General features: G+C 40.1%; 2 protein-coding genes across 2 annotated transcripts; one reads left to right on the top strand and one right to left on the bottom strand.

Moving 5' to 3' along the window:
• The first annotated feature begins 75 nt into the window (after positions 1–75).
• On the top strand, positions 76–1634 carry gpx1b (glutathione peroxidase 1b). Its single transcript, XM_058402401.1, has 2 exons — positions 76–412; positions 1069–1634. Exons 1-2 carry the CDS (start codon positions 191–193, stop codon positions 1417–1419), a joined length of 573 nt encoding a protein of 190 aa, XP_058258384.1. The 5' UTR covers positions 76–190; the 3' UTR covers positions 1420–1634.
• Positions 1635–3809: 2175 nt separating this feature from the next.
• usp4 (ubiquitin specific peptidase 4 (proto-oncogene)) lies at positions 3810–17595 on the bottom strand. Its single transcript, XM_058402400.1, has 22 exons — positions 17004–17595; positions 15712–15839; positions 13779–13909; positions 13296–13422; positions 12918–13063; positions 12255–12316; positions 12025–12171; positions 11729–11846; positions 11414–11587; positions 11084–11242; positions 10535–10759; positions 10183–10266; positions 9971–10065; positions 9670–9852; positions 9224–9447; positions 8776–8991; positions 8595–8665; positions 8392–8507; positions 8091–8240; positions 6938–7041; positions 6476–6564; positions 3810–4797 (listed from the first exon to the last, which is right to left on the bottom strand). Exons 1-22 carry the CDS (start codon positions 17150–17152, stop codon positions 4672–4674), a joined length of 3024 nt encoding a protein of 1007 aa, XP_058258383.1. The 5' UTR covers positions 17153–17595; the 3' UTR covers positions 3810–4671.
• Positions 17596–18113: the final 518 nt, after the last annotated feature.

An 18113-nucleotide genomic window follows, 5' to 3' on the forward strand; every position in this document is an offset into this window, starting at 1 on the left:
TGAAGACGTTCCCTGAAAACGGGGGCGTGTCTTAGAAATAGGCGTGTACTACGAATGAAATAAAAGCATGCCCTGTGTGTACAGCTTCCTCTGTTCGTGTGAAACCTTTACTCCACGTTCTTGGCAGAGTTCATTTTTCCCCCCTGTAGGATTTTGTTTGTGCTTTGTTGAATCGTGTTTGCTTACAAACATGGCTGATATAAAGTCGTTCTACGATATCACGGTAAATACGCTGACCGGAGAGGAGATGAAGTTGTCCTCTTTACAGGGTAAGGTGGTTCTCATCGAGAACGTGGCTTCTCTCTGAGGGACGACCGTCAGGGATTACACCCAGATGAACGAGCTCCATGAGCGCTTCTCCGCGCAGGGACTTGTGATACTGGGGGTTCCCTGCAACCAGTTTGGCCATCAGGTAAACACACTTCACCTTATACTGGCTCATCGCGGAGACCATTTGTAATGTAAGACTTTTGTGTGTTAACTGGTGTAGGTGTGCACCTGTGATGTCTCTTATTTCAACGCCCTGTTCATGGCACCTGAGCCTTCACATGATACTCAATATTCAGGATCTCCTTGTTCAGGATATATATTACACTAGGAATATATTACAGCAGTATGCAAAATCGTCCTACCATGGACAGGTTAAATTACAACCTTTTTATATTTAAGTAAGCTGCAGAAGAAATTTTTCTCTTATGCAACCAGCTTTGTGTGGAAATCCACCGTTTACACAAGGGTTTCATTTCCCCATGGGAACATCCTGTCCTGTTTAACTGAAGAGCTGGTGAATTCTTTTGTTTTGTAAACATTTCAAAATAAGGCATTATTAATGATTATATTTTGCTTAGTGCATATGTATTAACAATCCAAATCTGTATACCATTTATGAATATTCACTAGGGAAATGTACCTAATGTAGAAGGTAAGGGTGCCTGACACACTTCAGTTGCTTTTATTCTCTTGGACTGTAATCATCCCTTTACCACCAGCCATGGCTAGACTAAACATGTTAGTTTCCCTTTCAAGATTCTGAAACTATCAATCATGTTCATTCTTCATGCCTTTTAGGAAAACTGTAAAAACGAAGAGATTCTGATGTCCCTGAAATACGTCCGTCCCGGAAATGGCTTCGAGCCAAAATTCCAGCTCTTGGAGAAGGTTGACGTGAACGGGAAAGGCGCTCACCCGCTGTTCGTCTTCCTCAAGGAGAAGCTTCCTTACCCGAGCGATGAGCCGACAGCTTTAATGGGCGACCCCAAATGCATCATCTGGAGTCCCGTGTGCAGAAACGACATCTCCTGGAACTTCGAGAAGTTCCTCATTGGCCCAGATGGTGTCCCATTCAAGCGTTACAGCAGAAGATTCCTGACCAGTGACATTGAGGGAGACATAAAGAAGCTTCTGGGCATTGCCATATAAAATGTTTTTGTAGTAGTATGGTTTTTCCTAGCTGGTTGTGCCATCCTGTGCATGGTGCTGCTGTGTTGGGAGTCTTACTTGATGAAGATGCTCTTTTAAACATTGTGAAGGGCTGTCCGATGTTCTGTAAGAATCCCAACTCCACAGTTGCATGGAGCTCATGTATGGCACAGTGAGCCCTTTTGTGGATTCAATAAATGTTATTTTTAAGCCTTGAGGTGGTGGTTGTTTCTTCAGGTCAGTTCAATTTCAGTATCTCCTTCATATGACACACGTTACTCTTCTAGGAAACCAGTTCAGATTTTGCAAAACTTAATCCAGTGACCTTACTAAAAACCAACATGAATGTTAACAACATTGTGACTATATTTATAAAATGAGCAGATGAAACCTGCAGTGTGTAAATCTGTCCAGGTAGCCATGCTGAATATTATTTGTAATAATAATAGTATCAGGAAGTGATCATTATCTAATGCAAGCTGCAAATTGGCAGCATGAAAGTTAAGTTTCTAACCAAAACAGTGACCAGGATAGAGAAGTAGAAAATTTCTCTCTCATTATTGAGCCTTTTTATGAGAAGCAGGATGACTAAGCTCTTAGTGTTTGATTAAATGCTGTCTTGTGATGACACTGCACACACGTACAACCCCTCTGAAAAACAGGAACTTGCAATACAAAACGCTCAAATGTACATTGGCTTGAACAAGTTGCTTAATACCAGTGTGCTCCTGTCAGGGCCAAAAGTCTAGAATGGTTAAACGAGCCGTGTAGCAACAAGGTGTTAGAAAGGGTTGTGTAAAATTATAGCCTTTTGAGTGGCACAAACAAAACTGAACTTCACTATAACTACAATTGTATTTACATTCACTGAGCATTTTATTAGAAACTCTTTAATACTGAGTAGGACCTCTCTCTGATCTCAAAACAGCCTTCATTCTTCATGGCATGGATTCCACAAGGTGTTGGTAACATTTCTCTGATATTCTGCTCCATGTTGAGATGATAACATCACTCAAATTCTGTCAGTTTGAACCGGTCTGGTCATTCTCCTTTGCACTTGCTCATCAATGACGCGTTTCTGTCGGCAGATATACTGCTCACTAGAGGTTGTTTTTTCCTTATTGTATCATTCTGAGCAAACTCTAGAGATTGATGCATGTGAAAATGCCAGATGCAGTTAGCAGAAAAAAAAAACCTCAAACCAGCACCAACAATCATACAATGGTCAAAAACAGATCACCCCCCGATGTTTGCATTACACAAAGCAGCTGTCTGTATCTGCATGATTTTATGCATTGCACTACTGCCATACAATTGGCTGATTAAATAGTTCATTTATGAATAGGTGTGCATGTAGTCACACATTGCCACTATGAGCACCATTGGTACGTATAAAGAAAAGGGGGACAACACGAGGACAATCATCTAAATAGTTTGTTTCTTTGGGCTGTTCTGCTTCACCGAATTGTAACTGTTGAGGTACCAATAACTCATTTCAGAGTATTTTGCAGAAATAACGGCACTATTACATATAATGTCCCCATATGTTTATGCTCAGAATACCACATATTGTATGTTTTCTTATTCTTAATAAGGGTGCCAATAACTCTAGCATTGACTGTAAATCATCGGAAACAAGTAAACATCACTGCCTGGTTAGACTTTCATTCTTTATTGTCTTTTTGAATTAATTGTTTTCAAAATCCTTGCACATATTGCCATGATAAATATCAACACAAAGAAGATATCCTATTTTGCAGATAGTACATGACTATTTACATCTAGGCAACATCTCTGAAAATGTATTGTTTTAAATGAACAACGTGACTTTTTAAAAAAAATGCATTGGCCAGTATGGCATAATCCTAGGCTCCATGATGTACAATATTGTAGCAGGAAATCAAGCATGTACTTATCACAGCCTGTCAGACTGAAGAGAGATAAACACATGGGGACTGAGCAACAAGTGTTCATTTTGCAGATTTTCAAGACACGTGCATGCTGCTATTCCACAGAAAAGCAATAAGATCAAAGATGCATACTGATGGTAAATTCTTAACATGGAGCAACTGTGTTGATAACATTCTCCTAGAATGTATAAAAAGCAACTTGAGAATGTACAGGGTGGCAGGTAGGACAGAGTAATATCGTATTTAGTGAATGTGTAAAGCCTCTACATAACATCGACCTAAAATTACCTGCCAAGAGCTGCAGCCTTTTTCAAGTCTCAAATGTAGCACCACTCTCGAGCAGTGTCTCGATACACCTCTTAATCTGGCCTTGGAGGCGAGCAGAAAGTCCCAGAACACACACACACACACAAAAAAAGACAAAAATTCACCAAAAGTGGAAGAGTTCAATCAGAATCACTGAATATTGCAAATGTGGTCTGAACCAAACAATGGCATGTATTAGAAATCTCAGTGCCTTTTAAACAAGCTGGACATAAGTGTACCACTAATTTTAAAATGAAATCCACTCACACAAGCCCCCTTTTAACAGTTTTGGGGCAGAAAGGCAGCTAGTGCTAACATTTCAGAGAGCAGCACAATAATAAAAATCAGCAGTGTAATCATCTTTAGCACAACTTTAACTATAGATTAGCCTATGCTAGCCACTCCAGGCTTGAAGCCTTATAGTGAAGTACGTGTTAAAGACTCAAAGTCTCAGTTGGATAGTCAGTAAAGAAAAGCTTCCCGTTTCAAAGTTTTACGGACAAAGGGATTTTTCTGAGAAGACACCATTCCTCACAAGAGGCACACATTTAACTAAACACTTTCCGAGTGTAATGGGAGACTGTTGAGGGGGGAAAAATATCAAACATTTTCATTTTGCATACGTTTCCCCTGTCCTGGCAATCCTAAATGCCACCAACCCGTACAACTTTGGTTGATATAGCACAAAACATTTGGCTTCCTTCTGTATTCCACTGGGTGACAAAAGAATCTGCTTCATTGCAATACATTTTGAAACATTTCTGACATCAGGCAATTTTCATTTTGTTTCTATTTCAAACTAAAGAGCAGTGTAGGGGACAGTCATGTCACAATTAAAACTAAAATTTTCATTTATTTATTTTCCTCGTAGTCACGTTGTTTTTTAAATCCTTCTTGGCTCATGGAAAATAAGCGTAGGAAACTAAAAGCCGAAAACTCCGGACCTCCATGTCAAAGCGTTGAAAAACCTGGGATGTGAAATCGATGATCATTTGTTCATGAAGCTTTAAATTCAGTGCCTAATAACTAACGAGAGTCAGTTGGTGTCCATGTGGTCGTCGTCCACAGAGTCAGAAGCTCCTCCGAGCGATGCAGAAGGAGTGGATCTGGATGCACCCTCTCCGTCTCGCCGCTGGTAGAAAAGCACGTAGGCTGCCTTTGTCTGAAACGGAGCAGATGACCATATGGTTAAATTAATACAAAACAGCAAACCCAATGAGGCGTCAAGAGAAGGTCTTTCAGTTAGGTCAGCACTTATCGTTGCAAGGAGTAAGAACCATCGGTGTATGGGACTCTGTAGACATGTCACCATAAAGTTTTGGTGTGTGCCTTTTTTATTCATGGTATAAATACATTGTCTAAAAAAAAAAAAATGCTTCCTCAATGATAAAACCTGGTACAAGCCCATTTCTAACAGGTTTCTTTTGAACTTGGATGTTTAAATCACAATCATATTTCTGTATCATTTATTTATTTACAGAATATATAATCAATATATTGTGTCATAGCTACATAGCCAAAATTACGTAGACACAACTATCACACCCATATGTGCTTACTGAACTCATTCTAGACTTAGTCCTCTCTTTGCTGTTATAATAACCTCCACTGTTCTGGGAAGGTTTTCCACTAGATTTTTGGGCGTGGCTGTCTAAGAGTATTAGTGAGGTCAGATGTTGGTGTTGGGCGAGGAGTCCTGGAGTGCAGTTAGTGTTTCGATTCATCCACAGGTGTAGAGTGTGGTTGAAGTCAGGGCTCTGGGCATGATACAGTAGGTGCTCCAGTCCAGCCTTGGCAAACCAAGTCTTCCTGGACCTCACTTTGTATACAAGGGCACAGTCATACTGGAGCAGATTTAGGTCACTTAGTTCCAGTGAAAGGAAACTGTAATGCTATAGTAAACTTTGTGGCCACAGTTTGGGGAAGAACCAATATGAGTGATGGTTAAGTGTCCACAAACCTTTGGCCATATGTATCTGATGAACATAATGTGCTGGGAAAATAATCAACAGTGGTATGGTAAAACCCATCCCAAAGAGATTTATACCTCTTAAACCACAGAAATTTGACAGCTAATAATTTGTTTAGTTAAAGGATGATACATGTTCAGGAAAATCTGTGAAACAAATTAGTTCTTGGCATCACATCTGTTATAGCATCTATATTATTTCAACAAGTCACTATTCTCTCTCTTGAAGTAACGCTCATGTCGTATAAAATCTGCAAAACCCTCTGTTCTGAAGACTTTCGCATGTCAGAGAACAAAATGACAGCTTTCAAATTACATTTGACTGCTGTAGTACATTTGTTTAATAGGCCTTGTAATCAGGAATACTATCCCAACCCAGTTATCTAACCAATCGGACAAATGGTACTGTGGAATAAGCAAATATAAAGTGATGTTTTAAACTGTCCTTCCACATCTGCAAGAACATTTTAATTACACGAGCTCAATATAGAGGAAAAAAAACAAACAGTCTGTGGCAGTGGGGGCTGCGGATAGATAGAATGTGGGTAGAGAGAGAGAGAGAGAGAGCTGGTGGTGCTTGCAATACCTACAGGCACAAGGTACAGAGCAAGAACTGAAACTTTTCTGTTTATTTGGTTAGTGTGTTGAGTTTTTGAAAGTGAGCTAAAAAGCACAGACTGAAAAACCATGAATCCATAGTTTAGATAAAATTACACCTGTCTCCTGGGTCTTTCTCCATACCTACTCACACAGTGTTATGCTCAAGATAAGAGCAATTCACAAGACTACAGACAGATGTACAACTGTACTTAGATTTAAAAAAAAAAAAAAAAAAAGAAAGAAAAGAAAAGAAAGAAACCTCAAGTCTTACCACTATCTGATCCTCAGATGCAGAGGACACACTGCTGTCATCAAAGTAATACCATTTCCTGTCAGCTTTATTCTTAGCATATGCGGTATCTGTAATAGAAATTGACTGCTTTGGCAACTGAAACTTTACAAATAAATGAGACCTTCATCAGGGTAAATACAAGAAATATACTTAATGCTATCTGCTATCAATAAACAAATAGTTAGCCATAATTTCTCAATTTAAATAAAGTAACTAAATAGACATGACAAACAATATGAAAATAGGAAGAGGTGCTTAATAGAAGAAATAATATCTTACTATTCACCAACAGCATGTTTAAATGCTAATAAAAAAAAAAAATACTCAGTCAAAACATCTAGGCCACAGTGACTGAGATGAATGGCATAAATATTAACTTGCTCTGGGGGTGACCTTTCTGTAGAGGCAGTAAGAATGTCAACAAGAGGAAACAAAACTCACAGTGGCCTCCTCCCATTCCTCCATAGTGGTTAGAGACAGCAACAAGGTCATATACATATGGCTCAGCTTTAGGGTTGCAGACAAATTCAGACATGTTCAGATCCCTGTGAGATGACATGAGGCAGCATTACATTAGCACCACAGCAAAAGCATTATGAAACATTTGTTTTAGTAGCAAGAGGCCTGCATGGGCCAAATGACTGTATAAACATTCAGCCTTTCCCAACTGCTATTTGTCAAGGGCTTTTGAAACAATTCACATTTGATTAAAATAGCTGATAACAGTACCAGAGCCGGTGTCCTTGTTCATTTGCTCAGGACATTTAGAAACAAATTAACCAACTGTGTGGGCAGAAAGGAGAAGCAATGCTTCTGCTCACATACAGAAACAGTGAACATGTTTAACAAAAACAAAATACTTCAGCTGAACTACAACGTTTACATGATATATTACAGTATAAATGGTCTGTATTTACAACATGCACAAAGTTTCAAGCAGCCATTTTTCAATAACTCCTCTATGTACTTCCTAAGAAGGTTAACAGATGCACTGGGGAGAATGATTGCACTTCAATTCATTTAAAATGATAAAGTTGTCTGATAAGCTTATACTCTACTAAACATTTCTAAAATTCTAAATACACATTAACATATGCATAAATATAAGGTTGGGGGAGTTTTGTGGATTTGTGGCTAATTGATAATATTAAGGTATAAAAATACCTTAGTCCAGACATGGAATATTCAAACACAAGTGAACCTGCAGCACAGTTACCATTGACAAGGTGCCAGAACCAATGCTGTTTTAAAGAGCTGATATTTATTTACAAAACACACCCTAAAATAATCCTAAAGATGGTTTACATTGTGTGATTATATGAAAACCCTTTAACAATAAACTGTGCCAATATTAAACAACAGATTAGACAGTGCTGCACTCTAGATAACACTTGTACATCTGTCTTAACAGATTGCTGCCATCTGGTGGAGAAAATGTTCATCTAACACTTTAATAAAATCATCCATAAAATGTTATGAGCATTAACACGTACCAGCTAAAACACTAAGATACTCATAGTAATTAAAGATAGAGGCTTTATGCCTTTAGGTCGAGAAAGACAGATTTTCCTGTGTGTAGCTAATAGCAACTGACCTGATGGGGAAATCAACCACTGTATCCAGTTTGTCTCTCCAGCAGCGGTTGTAGGAGAAACGTTTCAGATGAACCACCAGAATGCGGGGTAGGGACCACAGATCAAACTTCTTCGTAGCCTGCTGGTGCTTCTTACAGGTGGGGCAATACCTGCACAGTGAAAGGGCAATAATATTTTCTCTACAGTTCACACAAAAGAAGTTTACCAGAAATCAGAATTAATCCCCACCCTTATTATATAAAGTAAAATCACTTTCTACTATCTAGCAGTGTGGTGCTAATTTTAGATGAAAGCATCTACCATGGATCATGCTCTCCCAGAGTCTCCATAGTAGTGAAGAGCTCAATGCATTCCCTCAGAGCCACTGTGGCCTTCTTCTTCTGAGCTTGCATCATGCTCTCATGTTTCTCGTAAGCCTTGAAAGCGAGACAGCAAAGCTGAAACCATTCTAAAGGAGTACAACATTGACACTTCACTGAAAACAACATATAAACTGTACTAACCTCTGCCTCCTGGTCATTGTAGCACTGTCTTTTGGTTTCTGATTCCCAGTCAATGGCTATTGTGGAATGTGCTGTAAAGATTTTTTTCTGGGTCATTTTATTGTTTTTCTGTTTTATTTGGTAATTCAAAAATATAAATCTTTCAAATAAATGTGATATGACAGAAATGAAAATTAGTTACGTGTGAGTTTGAGGACGTTGCCAGCTAAGGGACTTATGTTAGCTGTACCATAGGAGTTCACCATGCTAAAAGAGAAGAGTTTTGGCCGGGAAGTCTTTCCAGTAGTAGCAACAGGTCCATTCTCAGGCTCAGAGTTCTCATCCTCCCCATCTACAGTCTCTAACTGGCTGCTTTCTGGATCTGGGCTCACCTGGTGGTCCATAGCTTCCTCTTCACCTGGAAATATCATAAAAAGATATATGACTAACCAACAAAAATGTTGCCAGTTATTTGTAAATGTTTGTAAAAAAAAATGTTTCCAGATATTTAGTGAATCAATGAATAATTCAAATTAATAAATCAAAAGAACCAATGATTTAACCAAAACTATGTAACTACAGAACTCCAAAATACAGACATATCCCATCAGCCCTTCAATCAAAAATGTCTAAATAAATAAATTCCTCACCATCACACACTCCATTGGGCCCATTGCATGTGTCAGAGTGGTTGCTGCCTGTGGTAGAACAAGCACTGCCAGATGCCCCGTTGGACATTGGGCTGTTACAGCCACTTAGCCCTGCGTTGTGGCTAGACACTAAATCTCCACCATCTGAATGGCTGCTAGAGGATGTAGCTGTAGCAATCGCTCTGCTCTCCATCATGGTACCCTGCGAGTGCTTCACATAACGCCTAAAGAAACAGAGGAAAAGGAGCTTGTATTGAAGTCTGATCATCAAATTGAGAACACAGATACATCCATAGACCTATTTACTATACACAATAAAATATGTACCCGCTGAAATGAATTACATTCAAAGGAGTTAAGAGCTTGGCACATGAGCATGTAATAACAATAAAACAAAATTTATAGGATGAAACCTGCTCAAACATAATTTCTAGGGAGACACCAACCCAATCCTCTCCAGCACACGCTCATACAGTGTGTCTGGGGAGAGGTTATGGCGAGGAACAGTGATGAAGAATGGCTGCCCAAACAGCATGGTGCATGAGGAGCCTCCGCTGTGCTTCACATCTCTCTCCCTGAAGTATACTGGCAGATTCATCCGTTCACTGTCCTCCTCCAACACTTCATAGCTAAAACACATACATACAGTAGTAGACCGCTGTCAGATTCTCAAGCTGATAGAAGCAAACAAGTTGGATTCACTAGCTACAGCCATTCAATTCAAATAAATTCAATTATATGACTCACATAAAGATGTCATCTTTTTCCATGATTTGGTTGAGACCTTCATCCTTTCTGTAAATTTTATGGAATCTGTGATTGTAAACATCAGCTACAACCATCTAGAAAAGAAAAACAAAAAGGCACAAAGCAGACACGAATTAGATACAAACAGCAACTGAGGGTTAAAATGGCAGTGTGAAGTTTAAAAGAAACACAAAATCCTGTTCAACTCTCACATTTTCTGCAGGAACTCCAGATAGCTTGGCCAATGCACTGCACAGGTCTGCCACTGTACCTAGTTTAGGGACCACCACACGAAACTGGGAGAGTTGGAGAATGAAGAGAGAAGATCATGAAGTAATTAATTTGATCCTACCTATATACATGTTAACACGACCTAGAAAAGTCAATCACTTGCAAATATGCTGCAAAATAAAACTGAAGGTCCAAGTTCAAGGCTATTATATTCAAAGTTATTCAAATACAAGCTGTCTCAGGAGACGATATGTTTTTATAGTCCATTATACAACACATCAGTTTAAAGATAAAACCAGGCTGGGGCTAGGAAAAAATGATATGGACTCATACTTGCATGGGTCTGGACTGAGGGTCGTTGCGAACTAGGAACACTTCCATGGTGCGATCTTTCTTCATGGGCAGTGGTAGTGTGAGGTAGCAGAAAGGGTCAAAAGTGACAGACACTTTGGAGCACTCAGGACAGACTAGTGTGGACTTGAAGAGGCCATGGAAGATATCCACAATGATGGAATCATTACGTAGCCGATGATTTTTCCATGCCTCTTTTGCCACAATCTGTTGAAGTAAATACATGACAAGATTCCAATTTCCCCCTTATACAAAATAAATATAACATCACTGTGCTTAGATAGACCTGTTGTTTACATTGTTGAGATTGTTTCATTAATTCATTAAACAAAATCAAATACACATAACTCTCATATACTCACATATACTAACACACAGGCAAAATATGTAAATCAAAAAACATTTTCTAATCTGTTACATCATGACAAAAGGCAAGGAAAACATTCACTAGTGATATTAAGTGCATGTGTCATGTTCATAATCATAAAATCATTCAAATCATAAAATATTTTATAACAGCTTGTGAAATACCTCATCTGGCCTGCCCTCTGCATCTCTCAAGGCCAAGTAAGGTTTCTTTTTGACACGGTTCAGGTCTTCATGTAGGCCGTCAAGCAAGAAGGCCAGAAGCTCCTGAGAGTCCTGCTGCTGATACCCTGAGAATTGAGGGGCAAAACGGCCAACCTGCGTCTGTGCACAAGAGAGAACATCCCTCACAATGAACTCTTTCATCTTTCCACTATGTCAAATGTTAGCACTTGAAGCTTTCTAGCCCAGACATGACATTTTGACATAATCACACACGTTGGCGGAGAAGGAACTACAATTCAAACAATATAACTTGTTTCTGAATGGATTTACTTTAAAAGTGCGGGGAGCCACGTAGCTGCTTCGGCTGAGCCACATCTGTTTTATCAAGTCTGCAAAGGCCTCTGCTATCTCCCCTCGCATTCCTAAGGGGTTCTCTCGGTTGATCTCAGCTTCATACTGGTCCTCCAGAAAATATTCTGTCAGTGGGGGTAAATTGCTCAGACACTGGAAAAGATAAATGAGGAATATACAGCATTTCAATATAAACATAGGTTTGTATGATTTCAAATGCACATTAAAAAGATCAGGCTCCTTAGGGTGTGTGAAGACCATGACCATTAGATGCAAGCTTTGTAGTGCATGTACCTGGAGTGCAGAGTTCATGAAGCAGGTGTTGCCCAAATTGCTGAGGCCACACAGGCCAGGCTGAGAAGCAGACTCTCTATAACTGTAAGATGAGCTGTACGAGCTGTATCCTCCCAACCTGCAGAAGAGGAACAGCCATTTTTGTATAAACAGTAAACATGTAACTGTTAAATGATTGGTTAGGAGGAGTTGTTTTTTTTACTCTGACGAGCTATGATAAAACATGTAAGGAAGTCGCTAAATTCAGTGTAAACATTCAGACTGTAAACAACAAAAGATGCGAGTAAAGAACAGACCTGATTCCTCCAGAGGTGCTGTTGTTCAGCATGTAACTCGAGTTGCTGCTGCTGTCTCCATTGGTCACTGTGGAAGAAATGGTGGCAGAGGAATTGGAGGACAGCTTTGGTGATGTTGTGAAAGTCCTAGAGGTGGCTGTACTGGACCTGGAAGTGAGCATATGTTTGAACAAAAAAATGTCCCATAGCAACTAATGTAAAGGTGTTAAAGTAAACCTGAACATACGCACTTGGTATGGGAAGTTTGTCTGGGCCACGTCCCATCTTCATTCTTTCTCTCAATCACAAGTACCTGAGGTCAAACAGATCAACATTAAAAATATGAAAACTGAAGCAGACGCACAGATGCTGTGATGTTCAGAAACAAATCTGATTTATTTCTCATCGCAAATTTAAAGTAACCAAAACTGACTCCCTGTTCAGACTGTAGGCATATTCACTTGCATATTCCCTAATTAGTTGTCATAGTTGTAGTCTTAGCAAACATGTGAGTAATGTGGCACAGACAAAATTTTGGATACTTGGGGTACAAGAGGTAGACCATGATTATATTATACACAATACAAGTTTACAAAAAATTCAAAAACTGAAATTTGTTCGATAATGTAACACTGCAGTTATGTAAGGGTCTAGCCAGTGAATACATGTTTACTGTCCATGTCCTGCCTTCCTGCTGGTTTTACTGTGTTGTGCTGGTGTAAAGAAACACATATGAAATACAACCGAATTGCACGTCTCAAAAATCTGATTTATTTTTTCTGTTTAAAAAATCTTTTCCATTCAAGTAAGTTATGGGAAAAACAGATTAGCAGAACCTGGCTGAACACAGAGCCTAATTGTACTGATTAAGGAGTGTATAAAAAGGGAGTGTTATGCCTTGAGCAATGTCTTACCTGGCCCTGAAAAAGCCCGGCATCTTGCACTGTGCTGTCAGGCTTGTTTAACTGCTCGTAAGTGTTACTCATGTACTTGTTCCACAACCGAGTCTCCTTTTCTGATGGGATATTAAAGAGAGTCCTCATCTCTTTCTCAATGGTATCTAAAGCAGGACAACAAATCATTAGAAAAATTACACAGTGTTTAGGGTGTCTGCAGGTATCCTCACTGCCACTGTAAAACATTAAAAAAACAAAAAAAAGTTGTAGCAGTGATGTACGATGTTTCTTAAGGATCCATAGACACTAAGAGGTATAATTCTCATACAGACAATTTGCTTGAAATCTTCAGGAAGCTAAAGCTCATGACCAGGAAGCTAAAGCTGATGACCATACCTATAGTGTCAGCTTTGCTGAAATGGCGAGTGACCACGTTGTCCATGTTGTCGTTCTCACACAGGTTCAGCTCCAGCAGATAGACTTCCACTTTACAATGCTTCACAAACATGCCATGCTCAACCACCTAGGGAAGATAGAAAAAGTTCAAATCTAATGCTGAGAGATTCAAATACGTAGAGTTCGGTGTAATAAGTAAATATATTTAGAGATATGCGTAGTTGTGTACGTGAAGTTAAAATCATTGGTGGAAATGTCTTCCTTGTTTAGGCGTTAAGTTCTGGATGATTAAATCTTTTAATCATCACACAAGCCCAAGGCAAACTAAATACAGCAGAACACTTACTAACAAATTATTCCACAAAACAGGTTTTAAGGAAATCACACAAGCTTAATGCACAAACTAAAAACAGCAACACACTTACTGACGAAAAAATCCACAAAACAGGTTTTAAGGAGCTAAGGTGAGAGTGAGCTTGTTACCTTCCTTACGATAGGCCTCTGTCCTTCTAGACATCCGTACCAGCTGACGAGGTTATTCCATGCTTCTGTAGGCACTAGGACATAATCTAACTCATCTATGAGATGTTCCTTCAGCGCTTGGGTTTCCTGGTCTGCGAGACAAATGGGGGGGGGGATTACATTATGGCTGCTGTACTGTCTAACTCCTTATCCACTTATATTTAATTAAAGCTCTGTAGTCTTGTTTTAATGTGTCCGCAACAAGAGTTTGTAAACTGGACCAGTTTTATTTATAGCTAAACACAGCTTTTTGTTTGTTTGTATTCAGTTTTGCTGTTCATGTTTTGCTATTTTTGGTCATTTGTCTGCTGGCTGCCAGTGTGGTGGCACAGCTTCAGGCCTAATCAGGCCTTGGTCTGCCATTTGCTGTGTTTCAGTGTTCCTGTTGCTTTCAATGATGTCAGAGCTTTCATGTGGTCATTCTGGGTGGTCTCTGTGCTGCTCAGCCCACTGCCCAGATGTCCACAAACCTTTGGCTATACATGGGACAGGATGGTGAGTTGGTTGCCACCTACACATATCTTGGCAGGCTGGACTAGGATGTCAACACGGAGGCTGTGATTTGCAGATTCTTAGTTCTTGATCCTTTAACGTTTGCAGCAAGATCAGCAAGCAGCACGCCAGAGCTTTTCTACCAGTCTGTTGTGCAAGTGCTTTCTTCTCTGCAGCAATATGCTGGAGCAGCAGAATTAAAGCAGGAGAAGCAAAGAAGCTGATTAAGATGTCTGAGATGTTTGATGTAGTCATCCAAAGGAAAAAACACTAGTGGCCATCCAAGACAATAAATAACATCCCCTCCATAGATTACTGGTCAAACAGCAGAGCACATCAGCAACAGACTCATCCAACAGCACTATAGCTAGAAACTGTACTTTTTATTTTTTTTACCTTTTAAATCCACTGTGATCACCCTGTAAAACATTTAGTCACTATTCTGGGATAAATCATAGTATGTTACGTGTACAATCACAGCATTTTTATTACTACATTGTTCCATCTCTTTGTTGTTACATCTGACACTTCTCCCCAGTTGAACTGTGTACTGGTCTGCGATGCACTGTCTCCGAGTTGGGCACATTTGCTGTTGTCCGAATCCGAGTGCGATTGTTACCGGCACCCCCGCAAAGTTGGTCTGTGTTCAGTCTCACTGTGTTCACCACAAACAAGCATGGACAACAGAATGTGACCCTTTTTTTGTACTATTATGTGCAGCAGATTGAAAAACACTTGTGTCAAATCACATCAGTGGAGCTGCTTGTTTTACGCAACTCAAAACTATTGATGACTATGATTTTTTTTTTTACTTTTTACGCACCATTGCTCACGTTCTGTTAAACCGAGTCTCATTCAATCCTTCAATTTTGTGCATAGCGATGCAAAAACTTCCGCATTCTTGTGAGTTTTGTTTTGAATTCTTCTTCCCATAATCTCCCCTAAATAAGGAAACTCAGCTATTCCCGCAGTGTTCCCCTGCCTCTTACAATACGGTGGAAGTGAAAAATTTTATCATAGGCTACACCACGTGACCAAGTTACTTTACTTCCTGAACAAGTGCGGACAAGAGTACGAGTCGAGTTCACATTCCCAGGAACCGTGGCAAAGTGTCAGTGCAACAGCTCATGGCACAACTGATTTACTTTTGGTTTCACCTACAAAACTAAATCTAATCAAAAGATTTAGGTTAGAGAAATCTTCCTGTAACAGCACAGCCATTGCACCATTCTGGTGAACTACACAAACACACATTACTTTTACAGGATGACATTTCTTTTGTATTACTTAAATGGCATGTTTTATTAGATTTAATTCATACAAATGTTTAGTACAATTGCTGATAACTTACTATATAAATGCACTATGCTCGTTTCCCTTCTTTGGCGGATGGAAGTCTTACCTGAGAAAAGCCCAGAGTTGTCGATGGGTCCAGGATACAAGTTGTGTTCTCCGACATTGTACAAATCCCAGCTATCAAAGCCCACATATTTTTTCCACTGTTTGAACCATCGACTGTCAATCAAAAACCTACACAAGACAGCCACAATGGGCAAGGATTGTCAATCAAAAAAGAAAGAAAGCACAATAAGACAGAAGAATATAGTAGGCTGTCAGCATTGAAGCCTTAATCTGCTTGTTCCCTCTGCATAATCTCGTTAGCAAGGATTCCCCCTTCAACCACAAGTACTCCCAGCAGGTGAATGGCTTGATCTGTACTCAAGTACACTTTCCTAAGGAAAGCCAGACCCTCAGTGACGATATTTAAAAAGACAAGTCCATTCACTAGACTAAACCTAGCCCATTGTGAAGCTCACCACTCAGCACTACACAGCTGACTGACAGTGTCAAGCTAAATCTATCCGCTAGCCCCTTGCCATTATAATCTTATACTAGCTCTCACACTTTCACTAAGTTGAAATATCTGAAGCTGGTCATTTTTGCTGTCACAGAGTCTGGGTGTTATCCAGTGCCCATGACAAAGCAGTAGCAAAGCTAATTACTGCTAGCCTAGGTACAAAAATGACTAACATGTAACAGCTGAGCAGCTGGCAACAAATACACTTCAAATGATTCATGTGCCTGTTTATTTATAATGCCTTTAACTAATATCTAACGCTAACAATATTCTAACCATCATAGCAAACCTGGTTAAAGTAGCAGCTAAGCTAACTCGCTAGTGAGCCGTCTATATAGCTATCCAAATTATTGTCGGACATTTATGAGTAAACAACAACACTCCCTAGTGGGGTAGCTTCATTTTTTTTTTTTAACTTGTTAAAACTAAACTCTGTTTTTGTAGAAGCCATTGTTTTAACACGCGTATTTAAACCCCTCTTTTGGCTAATGACATGCTAATAACATGTTAGCCGACAACCTGGTTAAAAAAGCCTGCTAATATTCGCGCAGCTACGCCGCTGGCTGTGCCTCATTTCGGCTAAATAACATGGATTGGAAAACACTGTAAGAGAGTCATTAATTAAGTGACAATCTTATTAAGCGTGTGTGTTATTTCTCGGCAACCTTAGCGAGCTAGCCGCTAATCGTTTCCTTGACCTGAGTTGACTGAAGCGGGGTTCGGCTCCAGTGAGCTAGCACACAGCTCGTACACTCACAACTACTACACGCGTTTGGATTGCGAGCTAGCTAACTTTGAGCCAACGGAACCGGCGACGTCTGTGTTAAATCTCTTACCACTCGTCTCCTTTTCGGAGTGTAGTTTTCAGAAGAGCTCCGATGGTCTGCTTTTGACTATCGATTGAAGGGAGCGGGGTTTGGGCAGGGACGGGCTCCGCGACAGGCTCTGCAGCGTTGCCCGGCTCGGGTCCACCTCCCTCCGCCATGGCGCACTGAGTGAAGCCGCTGAGGGCGAGTGCAGCTGGAGGAAGCGCGCTAGTGTGGCTAAAGCTAACTAAACACACACGCGCACACACGCGTGCAAGTCCACCTCCTGTGATTTGCAGTCACACGCATTAAATAGTAGAACTGCGTCACTTGTATATTTATTAACCATTCTCCGAGCACTAAAATGTCTTTAAGAATTAAGCGATAGGAAGAAGCGCCGTCTATCAGTTAGCTAATGCTAAAAGGGTTTACTTAAAAAAAACATCTTTGTACAAAATGTTTTCAACGCATGTTCATCAAAATAGGCTTGTTTGTTGAAAACGCTTACTGAAAAGACATACTGGCTTTATCTAAACCTAAACAATGCCGAGGGAAGAAAATAAATGAACCATTGGAGCTGTTACCATGATTCTGTTTATAGTTACTGACACAGAGACTGTAGGTCAATGCGCTGCAGAGCACGTCGGCTACATCCCAAACGACTCATATAGTGCACCATATCTAGGGTGGATGTCATCACTTCAGAAGCTTTTAGTGCATTTTATACAGGGAGGAGTCATTTGAGGTTGAACAAAGGCTTTCCATAGTTGATTGGGAACACGCACGAACAGTAGAAAAGCCATATTTGAAGTGGACACCCCTCCAAATCATCGAATTCAGGTGTTGTTTTTCAGGGGTTGTACTTGGACCCTTAGTTTCAGTGAAAGGAACACTTGGACAATTTCATGCTTCCAACTTTGTGGGAACAGTTTGGGGATGACCTCTTCATGTTCCATCATGACAAAGCAAGGTCCATAAAGACATGGATGAGAGAGTTTGGTGTGGAGGAACTAGACTGACCTGCACAGAGTCCTGACATCAACCCCACAGAACACCTTTGGGATAAATTAGAGCGGAGACTGCGAGCCAGTCCTTCTCGTCCAGCATCAGTGCCTGACCTCATGCACTTCTAGTGGAATG

This window comes from Hemibagrus wyckioides, linkage group LG11 (genome assembly GCF_019097595.1).
Source record: "Hemibagrus wyckioides isolate EC202008001 linkage group LG11, SWU_Hwy_1.0, whole genome shotgun sequence".
In the NCBI taxonomy this organism is placed as follows: Eukaryota; Metazoa; Chordata; class Actinopteri; order Siluriformes; family Bagridae; genus Hemibagrus; species Hemibagrus wyckioides.